Source organism: Equus przewalskii, chromosome 15 (assembly GCF_037783145.1).
Source record: "Equus przewalskii isolate Varuska chromosome 15, EquPr2, whole genome shotgun sequence".
Taxonomy (NCBI): Eukaryota; Metazoa; Chordata; class Mammalia; order Perissodactyla; family Equidae; genus Equus; species Equus przewalskii.
This window is the reverse complement of record NC_091845.1, coordinates 33611758-33625907: the sequence shown is the minus strand read 5'-3', so window position 1 is coordinate 33625907 and position 14150 is coordinate 33611758. Positions and strand designations below refer to the sequence as shown.

Here is a 14150-nt window from a genome sequence, read left to right as displayed (position 1 = left end):
TGAGAGTGCACTATTCGGCTTTCGGGAAACATCAGAAAGAGTTTATTTTGGTAGAATTGTTTGAAGTGACTCAGTAACAATGAACCCACATCTGCTGCCAGGCGCCAGCCATCAGCTCCAGCCTGCTTGCTGGGGAGATGCACACAGTCCGTCACCAACAGCTCCTGCATGGGACATGTGCAGACAGGATCCCAGAAGACCCACTTCAAAGACAGCTCTTTCCTCTCCAAGAGGGGATGCTGAGGCACAAACAAGGAAGCAGCTGACCTAGGATCCAAAGCAAACTGCATGCTGGGAGAAGCCTGAGCCTTCAGGTTTTTCTTGGTTGATTCTCTGGCAGGACTTTGAACTGAACCCCAAAGGATACTTTTCTGGTTTGGGTCAATTGCTGAGTACATTCATCTAGATAACCTCATCTGTCATAAGTCACACACTCATCTCGCAAACAGTTCCTGGAAATGAGCAAATTTCACATAGAGTCTCCTCCTGAGTGCAATGCAGGGCTCCTGTTAGACCTCTCCAGCTTCCTACTGGTTCATGTGTAAGTAGATTACTGACAGAAGTGGAGTTTTCCGGAGTGAGAACCTAAACAGGTTTAGAATAGGACATTTGCATTTCACCAAACCCAATACTTAGCATCTGTCCACCTGAATTTAAGGATGCAAGTCCACACAGAGTTTGAAAAGGAAATGAGGCCATTTAAAAAAGTAGTTGAGGGAAGAACTTCTCAGGCAGCCCACAGTACATAGAAAAGACCCAAGAGTTAGTGAAGCTTTCAAATTCCAGATTGGGAGGTGGAGAGGTGCAGAGCAGACTACAAACTCCTACAGTAAGAAAGACCAGACGGTACTTTTTTTTTAAGTACATGATGTGTATATATACACATATACAGGTACATATGCATGCATAAATACATGTATCTCAATGGTGAGCCATACAAAGAAAGTACATGGGCCAGAGATCCTCTATTCAATTCAATTGTTATATTTCACTTTATTTTAACTGGTAAACCTGGAAGTGGCTGGGAAAAAAGCGTAGTTAACTCTGGAAACTTGTCAAAGCTCAAGAAAGCTTCCAGGACTCTACAGACTTATATGTTTTCAGGAGAGCAGAGCTGTCCAATTCCTCCTACACTAAAAATATAACTAGAGATTATTTACAAGAGTTGCACATTTTCTCAATTGTGTTCATTTGGGGCAATAGATTAAACGCTATTGAAATGATCTGTATCCTGATTTGGCCACTACAGTTCACCCGACTAGACTTGGCCTGCACATTCTACCAAACTCAATCAGCACACCTGGCCCCTTGTCCAGCAAACCCCTTGTTACCCACAGCCTCTCCCAGCCCTAACCTTGCATTCTGTCTTCTGAGAGTCAGAGTTCATGTTCATTTACCTTGAAATAGGACAAAAAGTAAATATTGCACAATACAGTTCCTGGCACATAAAACACACAGCAGAACGCCCGTGGACAACATCTGAAGACCAAGACAGGCAGCCTGAGGTGTGAGAGCAAAAGGGGTCCCTGGTCTCTGGGGCTTCAATATCCAGCAGGTGCAGATTAGGGGTGGCAAAGGGAAGGCAAAAGGGGAAGGAAAACAAAAAACACAGGCAAGAAGAAAAGCTTAAATCTTCATTAAATGAGTGGATCCAAAACGTGGAGGAAAGGTTTGGATGCCATGTGGCCAAGCCTCGCCTCCCCAACCTTCATTATGATGCCTGTCTCTGCACACAGGAGCCCCAGGAAGCGATTAACAGTCATTGGGTTTTAGTGAGAACAGTACTGTTGGGCCACACTTTTAATCTCTGTTCAGATCTCTGTTTGGGGAGCTATTGAGAATGAGCTTCCTTCAGCGTGATGAAGTTCAAGGCAGTTCCTGTGGGACACCCAGTGTGGTATGTGGGAATAGCAGAGAAGTGGTTTCATTTTCAAGGACTATGAGCCCCAGGGGTTGGAAGCAGGCGGTGGGACAAAACTGGTGTGTGGGCAGGAGGCCTTGTTTTGAAATTATTTACTGCTGGCATAAATGCATTGGTCTGGTGGCTTGGGTGATAAGCAGTGGACAGAATAAAGAGAAGCAGATCCCGCATAAAGAGAAGAAAATAATATAGCGTCCCTCTCAAAAGAGCAACTATATTGGCTACCAACTTAATTTGAGTCTTTTTTTTGAGTCTAGGTAGCCCAGATCATAAATGAGCATCCTTCAGTAATCTCATTGATTGAATGACAAAGAAATCACTAGATATTACTATGCATTATTGGAAAGAGAAGTCTTGCTTGACTTAAGGAGAACCAGTTATTGACTTGGCTCTCCCACCTTAGAGGAATCAAACCCAGGATACGTTTTGAAACAAAATGTCCATTTCGCTTTTTACTATCAGGGTACACACAGGCAACATCGAATTCAGGTTCACATTTGGTTCCATATGCTATGTCCTAGGTAATTAAAGTATGTCTTATGGCCAATAAAAATGAAGTGAAAAAGTTAAAAACCAAAACAATGACAGGAAACAACATGTGTGTACAATATGTTACTCACACACTGATAATTTTCAAAAGTGACTTAAAAAAGTATTATAAATCTTTCCAAACACAGTGATTTATTAAGCGAAAAGTCTGAATGGTTTGCACTATTAAATTTAGCTTTTAAGTTGCTGTGTCATGGGCAGATCTTTTGTTCTCCTAAGTTAAACTTAGCATCCCGCATTCTGTTTTTTCCACAGCTCCATGTTTTGTCATCATGCAGTCGATTTTCTGAGCTGCTCAGGAGAAATGCACTAAAGAGTTTTCATGATGATTTCTCTTACCGATTCGATAATCCAGGAATAGAATGTATCAAATAACCCAACAGTGATTTATTTTCCATCTTCTTCTTTACCTTTTCCCACCTATACAGGCTTCTCATAAAATAAACCTTCCATTAGCATGGGATGAAATGGAAAAAAAGAAAACGTGGTAGCCAGAGGAAAACCATTTGAGAAACGTGTTTGTTAAACAAGTGCAAGCAATAAATTGAGCTTAGGAGGGAAAGGCAGTTAGAAGAAAAACTGAAAGTACTGACCTGAAAGTCAAGCTGATTGGAGCAAGGGTGAAAGCAGCAATTTGGAGGATAAGCAGAAAGGAAAAGGGATAGCAAAAGAGAATAAAAGGAAGGAAACGCATTAGTTTTAAACATACAGCCAACAGATGTTATATTAGCAGGTTTTATAACCAAATGAAGGACAATAAAGCAACTTTTATCTGATATTACCCCAAAAAGGCCTGGCACACACCATAGGCTTTTATATTAAATATACTACATAAGAAACCAGTATCTGCTCTCCCGCGCATCATCACGACAAGCACTGATGTGAAGTAGAGGCGTGCTCTGGAAACCCAATGGAGGAATTTGCCCTTTTCTAGAGGACTATTTATAGAGAAAGTTCCTATCTGTGTGCATATAAAATTTTATTATTTAATAAACTGAAGTGGAAATTAAGGTGTTAGAGCTGGCGGTAAGCACTGCTATCAGAAAGATTTTATTTGAACCAGTAAGTTGTATGGTTATATCCTATGAGATATTTTTCCTTCATCCCAGAAAACCAAAAGGTGCTGAGCAATTGGTTTTCTAGTCAAAGATTTCCATTCTGGATGCTCACAGAGCACTGCACCTAACAATGATCAAAGACACCAGAAGGAGGACTTTGGGTGAAGTGTCGCCTGCGTATCAGCCTCCCAAGAAAGGACAGAGTAACTTCCAAAGCTGAGAGTGATTTTTTTTCAGTTGTGTAAATGAGGATCATACTTCATCACTGAAAATATCCAGAAGCTTGATACTTTATTTGTACAAAAATATTTAACATGCCCTTCTAATCAGTCAAAACAATAAAGTGTCTACTGCCAAGCAAAAATCAAAAGGAAAAAACATCATGATCCTCTTCAGGCTACCACAGGAGCACAGTGGACATTCATTTTGTTAACCTATATAATGCCCTTTGCAAAAAACAAAGTGGATAAACAAACACTTTGCCAGCTATCTGCTCAGTGGGACCCCACTATTCCACAGTATTAAGAAGTAGTTTTAAGCATTTCATACAACAAGGAAAAACAAAATAAATCCTCAGGAAACAGCTTAAACAAGAACATTTCAGATGAAAACAGCATTGACTATAATGATAAAATCAAAGAGAAAATTCAAGACTAAACACATGGTGAAAGCATTGATCCAATAAGTCCCCCTGCAGAGTGTTTCGTGATCATGAACGCGCAACTGATCAAAAAGAAGCTAGGTCAGGCCATAGTCACTGTGGGGACTCGTGACGCTGGCCTCAGCTGCTGTTTGAAATCCTTCTGGATCAGAGGTATATCAAATTGAGGTCCGCGGCCAAGCTTTAGGGAATTCTAAACTGAAATAGCAAGCAAATATTTAAGATTTAGTTGCCTTTTCCAGGGGTTCATAGTTTTCATCAAATTCTCAAAAGCTTCCATGATACCCATGACCTTCCCCCAAAAGTTGCTAGGGATGGTGTTAAACCATCTGCCACTTGTTTCAAAGAAACTCCTTCAAAAACATTAACAAACGTAAGTGGAAATTACTTAGCAAGAAGAGTTTATACCCAAACAAAGAGAGTTGGTATCAAGTTTCTTCCATGTACCATGGGACTTTTAGAACATATTATCATAATTTTTTTAAAAAATAAAGCTTGAGTTTACATTTTGTGAAAAGAGTTCTGAAAGGCATCAAAGAAATTATGTCATCATGTTAATGAATAAATTCAGAAGAAAAAATAATAGTCTGTTTCTCATCCTCAGATAAGGCACTTTTAGGCATCTAATATGATTTCTCCATGTCCAAATGTCTGGTGGCATTAGCCCCAGACCCAGATAATTAAGGGCTATTTTCTTTCCTATTCTATGTTATATTTTAGCAGTAGAACCCTGAGGGACCCACTTTCCTCTCCACAGTAGGGAGAGATGTGACTGAGGGCTTGATTTGGGCATCCCCTGTCCTCTAGACAAACAGCGACAAACCCTCTAACATATTTAAGATAATTATAGGAAAGGCCACCTGACTGATTCCTTCCCCCAGATGAGATGCTGGAAATCCAGTGGCAGCAGGCCTTGTTTGACCTGTTAACCTCTCTTTCCCCGAAGGCACCAAAAGATTAATTCTGAAACTCTAAATAAAACTCAGAGACTTTGATGGGCACCGCCACAGAAAGACCACATATTTCACTGCCTCTAAGGTTTAATTAGGTACTTGATTGTGTAGCATAGGTGATATCTAGCATTGGTGACTGAATAAAGACTTCAGCCTGATTTGGACCAACTCTCAGGGGCTTACTCAAAGCCCCCCGTCCACCTTGTGTTAAACTCCCCCAGAGCAGCCTGCAGTCCAAGGCAGACACTCCCTGCTGAGGCACCGGCAACAAGTGTGAGAGTCCACAGGCAGAAGTGCACGTGGGGACCACACTGGAGCAATGCACACTTGGAAAAGCAAAATCTTTAATGGCTGATGAAAAACATCATTCACGTGGAATTTAAGAGGTAAATGCATCCATATAAGTGCCAGGCATGTGCTATTTGGAATGTATACACAGTGGAGAAAATAAAAAATGGGAAGATTAACAGAATAGAAAGCAAACATGAATTGCCCTCTGAAAGAGAAGGAGGCCAGTGTCAGTGTCGTTTGAGTTATTCCTAACCTTGTACCTTTTGTTGCACATGACTGAAGTTCTGGAATATTTTAGAACACTAGCTGCTTTTTTTTAAAAAAAAAAGGTCTTTTCACTCTGGTAGGTCACATTACAGACCAGAGACCACAAATTTATTTCAAGTTCAATTTTTTGGTTTTCAAAATCACAAACCTAATTGCAAACACTCCTCCGTGACTCCAAAATGGAGATATATGTCACATTGCTGAGAAATCTTTAGTTCCCAACATTATGAGGTATGAATTTTGTAGTTGAAGCCAGCAAATGGAGATACTGCCCAATTTAAAAAGGGCTGCCTGACAACTTGAGCAAGACGTTTTGGTCGGAATACGCATGTGGCCCAGCAGATAATGCTTCAGAAAGGCAGGCCAAGGCTGAGCTCTCCTTTTCCCAAGAAACTTCCCCTCTTGATCCCCCCCAACCCCCCCGCCTACCTCCTTTGGGGCCTGGACCGGGGCTGGGGCTCAGACATTTCCCAGACTGTGTTCTGCTGCTGGACCCAAGACACGGGCAGGCAGAGAACTGGGACAGAGTCAAGTCCCACCACACGTTTTATGAATTACAGTGCCTGGGAGGCATCAGCTTTAAGGAGAAGCAAAGGCAGAGATAAAGAAAATGTGCAGAAAGTACATAAAGATAAATGCCTGTAAAATCACTGTTGTTTTAATGCATTCCATATTGAGGAAATAAAAACGTGAATATTCTCGATGATTTAATGGCAATAGCGTCCAGCTAAGACCTGTTTGTCCAACTAGACAATTATGCTATTTTTATGCAAATATTTATAGTAGCTGACCCTGATTTTCAGTTACAGTTCTGGGGAGCTGGTTTAGTGCAGAAAAATGCCTTCAAACGTGGGGCACATCACTTTCCCTCATGAAATCTAATAAAGATGAGACAGATCTCCTGTGGCCCAGCAGTGACGCCTTTCCCGGGCTGTGTGACTATTTAGTGGTACTGACTAGCTTCTTCCTTCTGGCCCACTGTTGCATGGGACTGTTCTCAAGTGCTTATCTGTCAGACCTGGGTTCAAATCCCGACTTTGATTCTTATAAACTCTGAAACCTTGAGGAAGTTAGTTAATCTGTATAAGTCATAGTTTTCTCATCCATAAAATGGGGATAATGACACCTTCTGTGTTGTGGGTAAGATTATATGGTATCCAGTATTGCAGGTCAAGTGCTTAGCAGAGGACCTGGTAGATTGTGAGCATAAAATATACATAACCTATTATTATTATTATTATCATTAATATTATCTAGGGCATCTTCTCTATGGCTCTCTGCTTCTGGGAGCAGTGGACTAGGAGTCGGGAAACCTACACTACTGTTTTGTCTCTTTCTGATCACAGGGTCAATCTCTAGAAGGTCGTTCAGTCTTTCAGGGTCTCAGTTTTCTCATCAATAAAAGAGACATGATCACAACTTCCCTGTGATCTCACACTAGGTTTTTAAGAAAAATTTTGGTCCTAAAACATAGTTCCAAAATAGTCAGGTAGATACATCCAAAACTAACAGTGTTTTTAAGAATGAGTAAACTGCTAGAAGACTTCCATGTTTTAAAATTAAAAGGAAGCCCTTAAGGATTTTAATTTGTAAACTTATCTCAGGAAAAAACAAATTCTTGATTTAAGTGCTAAAATTAGTCACACTGAATGAAAATCAGGTTATCATCAAACTAATGCTAAGATTTTTAAATAAAATATTAATTGATTTGGAGTTTGAATATATTAAATACTTTATCTGAAACTGGTGAAATTTTATTGAAAACTAATCTACCCAATTAATACAGAACCACCTAATATTGAGAATTTATTTGTTTTAGCACTAAACTGTTCATAATGATATAACTGTCTCAACTTACACCAGGACTTGGTGTTGCAAAATGCAATACATTTTAATAGGTTCTTAGAGATTCACTCCTAACATAATTCAAGGTCACACAGCTGGCAAGAAGCAGAGGCAAAATTTGAACCCAAGTCTTTCTGTTGGTAAAGCCCATGATCTTTCCACAAGACCATAGAGAGCTATTCTGCATATGTCTTGAAGTCCTTTAGGGCCTCACAAGTGTCTTGATCAGCACCAGCAAACATTCACTGATTTATTCAAAATTTGCTGATCTCTTCCATATGGACTGAATCTAGGAAAGACAAATTCTGCCTTATTGCTGAACCAATAAGAAATCCTCAGAGGTAACGGAGTTATGTAAGATTATTCAGAAATTCTTTCTTTAAATGAAATATAGGAAAAAGCATTGATAGAAAGCTTATTTTTAGAGTTCATACTATACATAAATACAATATGGATATGATTTATCTGAAATCTAAATACTCTGGAACCCTGATATAACCGTCTTTGTTTTTAGACAGAACTTGCGATCAGATAGGCCTGCTTTAAGCCCTATTCAAACGTATTTATTTACCAAATGCTATTAGATCCTCTTAAAAGATAAATCTCAAGATGAATTTGCTGTGGTGTGCCGAAAGACATTCTTCCACATTCTTTGCCTGAAACAAACCTAAACCACAAATGGTTGTCTTTGAAAGGGAAAAATTGAGGTTTCAGGTAGTCAAATTTCTCATACTCTTTGCTGGCACAAATGCTAGATCATGGACATCTCTCAAGAAAGTTGACCATTATTTTCTTAAACATCGAAGAAGCCATCAAAAGATAAGCCAATTCCCTTCTGAGGATCCCACAGAAACACAACATTATCCCCAACAGGCCATATTCCTCAGACATAACGGATTTCCATCATGAAATATGAATGTGCCTTCCAAATCCACTGCGACTTGAGATGGGCAACTAAGCAATCAACGTTCACTCACTCTTGACAATTCACAGGATGACTGCAAAATTTACCTCTCAAGTTCTGCAATCTTCTTGTCCTTGTCATTCTTTTCATTCTCCACCTCCTTGAGGATCTCCAGCAACCGGTCGACTTCTGCTTGGGCCTTGCCACACTCATCACGGTAGTAAGATGCCTCTTTATCAAGCTGTTTTATTCGGTCTGCAAACTCGGGGTTCATCCTGGAGTCATCTTCAACATTATGAGCCTTCAACATTATATTTTTAAAGAAGGTAGTTAAGACAACAGCATAGAACAATAGATAGTGCAGTCACCAATGGCCCAGAAATTAACTTGGAAGAAAAAAATAATAACCACCAAGAATTATGGGTATACTGTCAGTTAAAAGGCAAAACAGAAAAAAAATCACACGTTTCAGGTACTTTAAAATAAGTTACATTAGAGTTTCACAGGGGAGTTTTTTTATCATTGATATTTTGTTCCATTGAATGTTGTCTACTTTTTGCTTTTTTTTCCCACCAAAAAATGAGGGCTGTGTGGGGGCAGAGACTGTGATGTCTTTATCCCTGGCGTTTTGGCAAGCAGAACTAAGACAATTCAACTCCTCACAGTTAAGGAGGTGATTCATACCAGCAGCTTCCTTATCCAACACAGAGAAACTGAGATAAAACAATATTAAATTATTTTTCCAAGAACTATCAAAGGCATATGTAAAGCCAGGTAACATATAAGAGACTGGTTGACTGATCATTGAACACTTCATCCCACTGTGAAATTTCAGCAGAAGGCGTTGTTTGAAAGAAAGACTTGGAAGTGAGGAAGGGCTTTCCAGCTAACAATCATACCCATAAATTCTTGTTCTCTTGATTAAATTTAACCTGAACCAGGAGGAGGATGAGCTAATTCATGAACAAGCACACAGACGAGAATCTGCAAATACATGCATGGGTGGGTGGCAGCTTTACACACAGGAACAGACACAGGCAACAACACAGCAACAACACTGCAGAATAATTTGCAGCCAAAGTATTTGTGGTTTTGTGTGTGTGAGAGTGTTTTATGGCTTTTTTTTTCTTCCCCAAATAAACTTTTGGCTGAAATATTCCCAGACAGATGGAAAGAACACTGCACTGCAATGTTTTGCCTACCCCTTGTTTCCCATTATTCCTAATTGACTTCTTCAAAGAGCAGGCAGGGAAAAAACAAGTAGTTTAACAACAGTGCACATTCAACAGAGAAAGTTCAGAGAAGTCATATATGTATGTATCTCCAAAATCCACATGTGAAATAATAAAATGTTAACAATTTATCAGGACTTAAGCTGTTCTGCTGTCTTGCTATGTAGAGCAGATGTTCATTGCGTTTCTATACACTTTTTTTTCTTTAATTTCAGGGAAAAAACAAGGCAAGCAAGCTATAGTTACTGTGGGGTCAAATGAATCATGCATGGTTAGAAAAATTAATACTAAGACTACTGTTAGAAGATTGACAGTCTTTGCAATGATTTAGTAGAAAAAAAATTCAAAAATTAGTATAAATAAAAATAAATTTCTTATTTATGACAAATAATTAATTTTAGAAGAATACTTTTGCATGTAACATATTATTTAAGCATGAGGATAGAAGGGGAATAATTTGCCTTCACATTACTCTTTAATCTAAGATTTCCTCATTCAAGAAATAAACTCAACTGTGCAAGAGAACTTGGAAAAATATATCAATTTAACATACTATCAGGTACTGGTTTATTCCCTTTTACCAACATTTCTCAGAAAATGGTTCTTTTTAATTTATTTAGTATGTACACTGAGTTTCATTATAATAGATTAGTGAGTTTTTTTAGTGCAAGTAAAATAATCTGAGAGACAATCTTGAGCTAATATGCCTTTAGGAGTTTACTTACCTAATAATTTGATTTTAAATTGAAGTAATAAATATTTAAATTTGTTAATCTTCACCTTAAAAATGTAGAGTAGATATTCTATTTTAGAAGAAAATAACTTCTCCATATACCTACTTCTGTTTGTGATAATAAGAATCAACTGGTTACTCTTGTAACAGAAAAGCATTTAAAATATAGTTTTTAAATTGCTAAGAAGAAAATAAAATGTTCCGTTAATTCTCTTCCATTTTTATACTATATCACCATTATCTCACAGAAACTAAAAACTTATTCATGATGTTTTTCTCAAACTACCAAGTCAATGATCTTCAAAAAAGAATTAATGAACTGAGTAATGAGCAGCTAGAAACACTCAAAACAAATGAATAAATATGTTTTAATTGCCTGTTTCTGACTTCAGCTAAAATTCCTTTCTTGAGTCTAATGTAAAGATTAACAAAGAGCTAGAAGTTAGCCTCTGTGCTTTTATTTGGTTGTTTTTATTCTTACGATTATTATTATCATTATTTTTAATAAATGGGTACAGGATTACTAGTTGCGAGACCTAGATTCTAAATCTAGCCCTGTGTTTTACGACTATGGACAGACCAATTAACCTAAGGACAGCGAAAACTACAAAATGACAAACATGGGGAGGGTATTATTCATTTGTTTTTATTTTAATGATTATTTCATGTTATGCATCCCATCAATGTGGCTTGTTATACAGCTAAGTTAGGAGGTTTATTTAATTTTCATCAACAAAAAACTACATACATCCTCGAGAAGCCTCCCTCCTGGGTTTACAGAGAAGCAGTCTGGGGGTAAGCACATTTCTTATTTTAGCTCCTTCAAGAGAAGACGATCGCCCAAGGCCAGTTTTCAACCTGGGGTGAAATTAGATGGGTTGGTAGCCTTTGCAACCCAACAAGTGAGATGGTTAAAGGATTCATGGGATGTTTAGAGGTACAGAAAGCCTAGGAAAAAAACATCCCTGAATCTAGACCACCGCTGACCTCATGTGATGCTAAAGTTAAATCAGGTTATTAAAATAAAGACCATAGCCAAGTTTACAGCTGGCCTGGTGTCTGTTAGCTAATACTTGTGGATGCTAATGATTCTGCCTTTTAAAAGGAATAGACAACCTCAAGAATACCTTTGAGTTAAATCTAACTATCTCCGTAACAGTATCTACTGATTTCTGGCCAAAGAATTTATGTCAAACCAACTTCCACATTGGTGTCAGAATTCTTGGAAGAGTTATTAAATAAAGGTGCAAATAGATATCATTTAAAAAAATTTAAGTCAATAGAAAGCTGTAAGAAAGAGTCATATAAATGGAAGCAAGAGCTTCACATGACTGAAGGCTAGTGAATCCCAGATCCAACCTGAGTAGGGGAGGAAAAGCCTCCATGGAATTTATAAAAGATCTTGCAGGTAACCAGCTCTATTCGGCCTCAATCATAACTTTTCAGAGGATGGGCTGAAATCGCTAATCAGTATAGCATGAATGTGTAATACTGTGATCTAGAGACATGGAGGTGATACTATACTAAAGAAATGCAGGAGAAAACTGAGCTTACAAAGTCAATGCTTCCATTAAAGTTATAAGGCCAGAGCCGCCTCTAAAAATGGAGTGAGTGAAGCATTTTATTCACATTTAGGCAATATTCTTTCCTGTTCAAATTACAACATGGGTTCTTGAATCTGGACTGGCAGCTCCTGATGGGGATCAAAAGTAGATAACAGATTTGGGCCTAATGTACTTCAGCCACTGCAAAAAAATATATATATATATTTTAAAAAATCGTTATCTGAACAAATTCCTACCATGACATTCTGACCAATTCAAGGTTTAGACTGAAAATGCACAGTAATTACTTCCTCTTATGGATCCGTTAGTTTGAAATTAGCTCCCCCAAAAGGTCAGGATGCGACTGCCCATTCCATTCTTCTAAGGCATATCGACTTTGTCCATTAGTCGGGAATCTAGCTCTTGAAAATGCAGATTGGTGTGGATTTTCTTTTAATGGTTTCAGAACTTATTTATCATAAATATATCCAAGCACATCGTCACTTTCAAAGACATCCACAAGTCATTAAAACAAAAAGAATATTAATGAGTATTCTTTTCTTAATGTGGAGATTTAATTTTGCTGATTAACCAGGTGTCTGATTCTGCCTCTTCTTAATGTGGAGATTTAATTTTGCTGATTAACCAGGTGTCTGATTCTGCCTCAAACTATTTCTGGTAACTTTTAGAGCAACTCCCAAGCATCTTATAGAAACACAGAAAACCGGGGAAAAGAACATTTCAGAACTGTCTGTATTACATAGTAGATCAGTAAGTCTTGAGGGTCCTCCAGTTATGTTTCTTGCATTTACATATGTAAGAAAATTTGCCCACAAATGCGGAAGAATCAAAACAAAGTTTGGAGCCTCAGTGATGTGAGCAAGCCTTGGCATTTGGATGCGAACTGATTTTGAAAGCCTGAACCAAGCACAAAAGGGAAACCTGGTCACGACTTAGAACACAACGTACATAACAATACCTAGTGGTTATTTTAATGAAAGAATTTAGACTTATTTCAGAAAATAAGGCAAAATTTCAGATTTACACTATATCTAAATCAAAGTTAAGAATAAAAAGTGGCTAAAGTTGGGGTGCCTAGAAGGGAGAAGATCCAAGATGGCACCGTGAGTAGTCCTCTTTGTCTCTCCCCCTTCAAGTCTACAATTATTTGGACACTCATCGCTTAACAAAGGATATCCAGATAGCATCTCAGGACGTCTGAGAGACCCACGCAACTATACATCAGAAGGCGGACAGACTTCCCTCCGGGAGGAGGTGGAGATAGATAAAAACTCTCCGACCCCGACCGAACAGTCTAGTACCTGCAAGCGGCTTTTTTCCAACGGACGCCCCCAGAAGATCAACACACACCTAGGGAAGGAGCGAGCACACACCAGAGGAGCGACGGTGGAGACAGGTGACCAGAACCCTACCTAAACCCCCCGCAATTACTCCTAAACGCAGAGGGAAACTCTAGAGTTACACACCTGAGCCCACAGGGAGAGTCTCACCCCGCCATTGGTGGGGAGATCCCGCCTGGTGTCCACGGCGCCCGAAGGGTCCCAGAGAGAATCACAGAGGGCGTGGTGGCCCCCTGGCTGCCACTGCCTGCACAGCCAGGCAAGGGGTTGCCAGAGATCTTGGAGAAGACTGGGGCTGGGTGAAGCTTCAGAGGCTGGCTCCGCGCCCCAGGAGGGTAAGCTCCAGAGTTCCGCCCAGGCAGCAGACAAAACTCTCTGTCTGCCATTAGCAGAGGGGCCACGCCCAGCATCCACAACACTGGGAGGGTCCCAGAGAGGAGAATATCAGGCAGGGCAGCAGCTGACCAGCTACCACTGAAATCAGCATCTCCAGCTATCCCCCAGTCAGGGCAAAGGGCTCCCCGAGTTCCTGGGGAACAGGACTGGGGCTGGGTGGAGTTCCAGCGACCCAGCTCCGTAGCCTAGGGGGAAACCCTACAGGCTCACAGCAGCCTCAGGGAAAGCCTCTGCACAGCACTAGTAGAGAGCACCCATCTGGCAGCCACAAGGCTGGAAGACCCCAGGACAAAAGTAGCATAGCTAGGTGAGCTAACCACAGACTGTAGAAGATGCCAATAGCTCTGATGTGACCCATAGTGGACAAGTGAGATTTTGTGGGTGCCGACAGTGACAGAGCTGCAAATATAAGTGATCCTACCCCTGGCCGCTGGA

The 14150-nt window shown here is 39.7% G+C and overlaps 1 protein-coding gene across 31 annotated transcripts in view; it reads right to left on the bottom strand.

Moving 5' to 3' along the window:
- ERC2 (ELKS/RAB6-interacting/CAST family member 2) overlaps positions 1-14150 on the bottom strand; it is a 904903-nt gene that overhangs the window by 452317 nt on the left and 438436 nt on the right. For 21 of the 31 annotated variants that reach the window (XR_011526912.1, XR_011526913.1, XR_011526904.1 and 18 more), the window contains one exon: positions 8557-8750. Coding sequence is in view for 16 of the 31 variants with exons in the window: in XM_070574931.1 (XP_070431032.1) it covers positions 8557-8750 (194 nt within the window). In the remaining 15 variants the exon portion in view is untranslated. Of the gene's footprint in view, positions 1-8556; positions 8751-9651; positions 9682-14150 lie in introns of all 31 variants that reach the window. The other 10 variants (XR_011526902.1, XR_011526903.1, XR_011526900.1 and 7 more) reach the window with 1 other exon arrangement.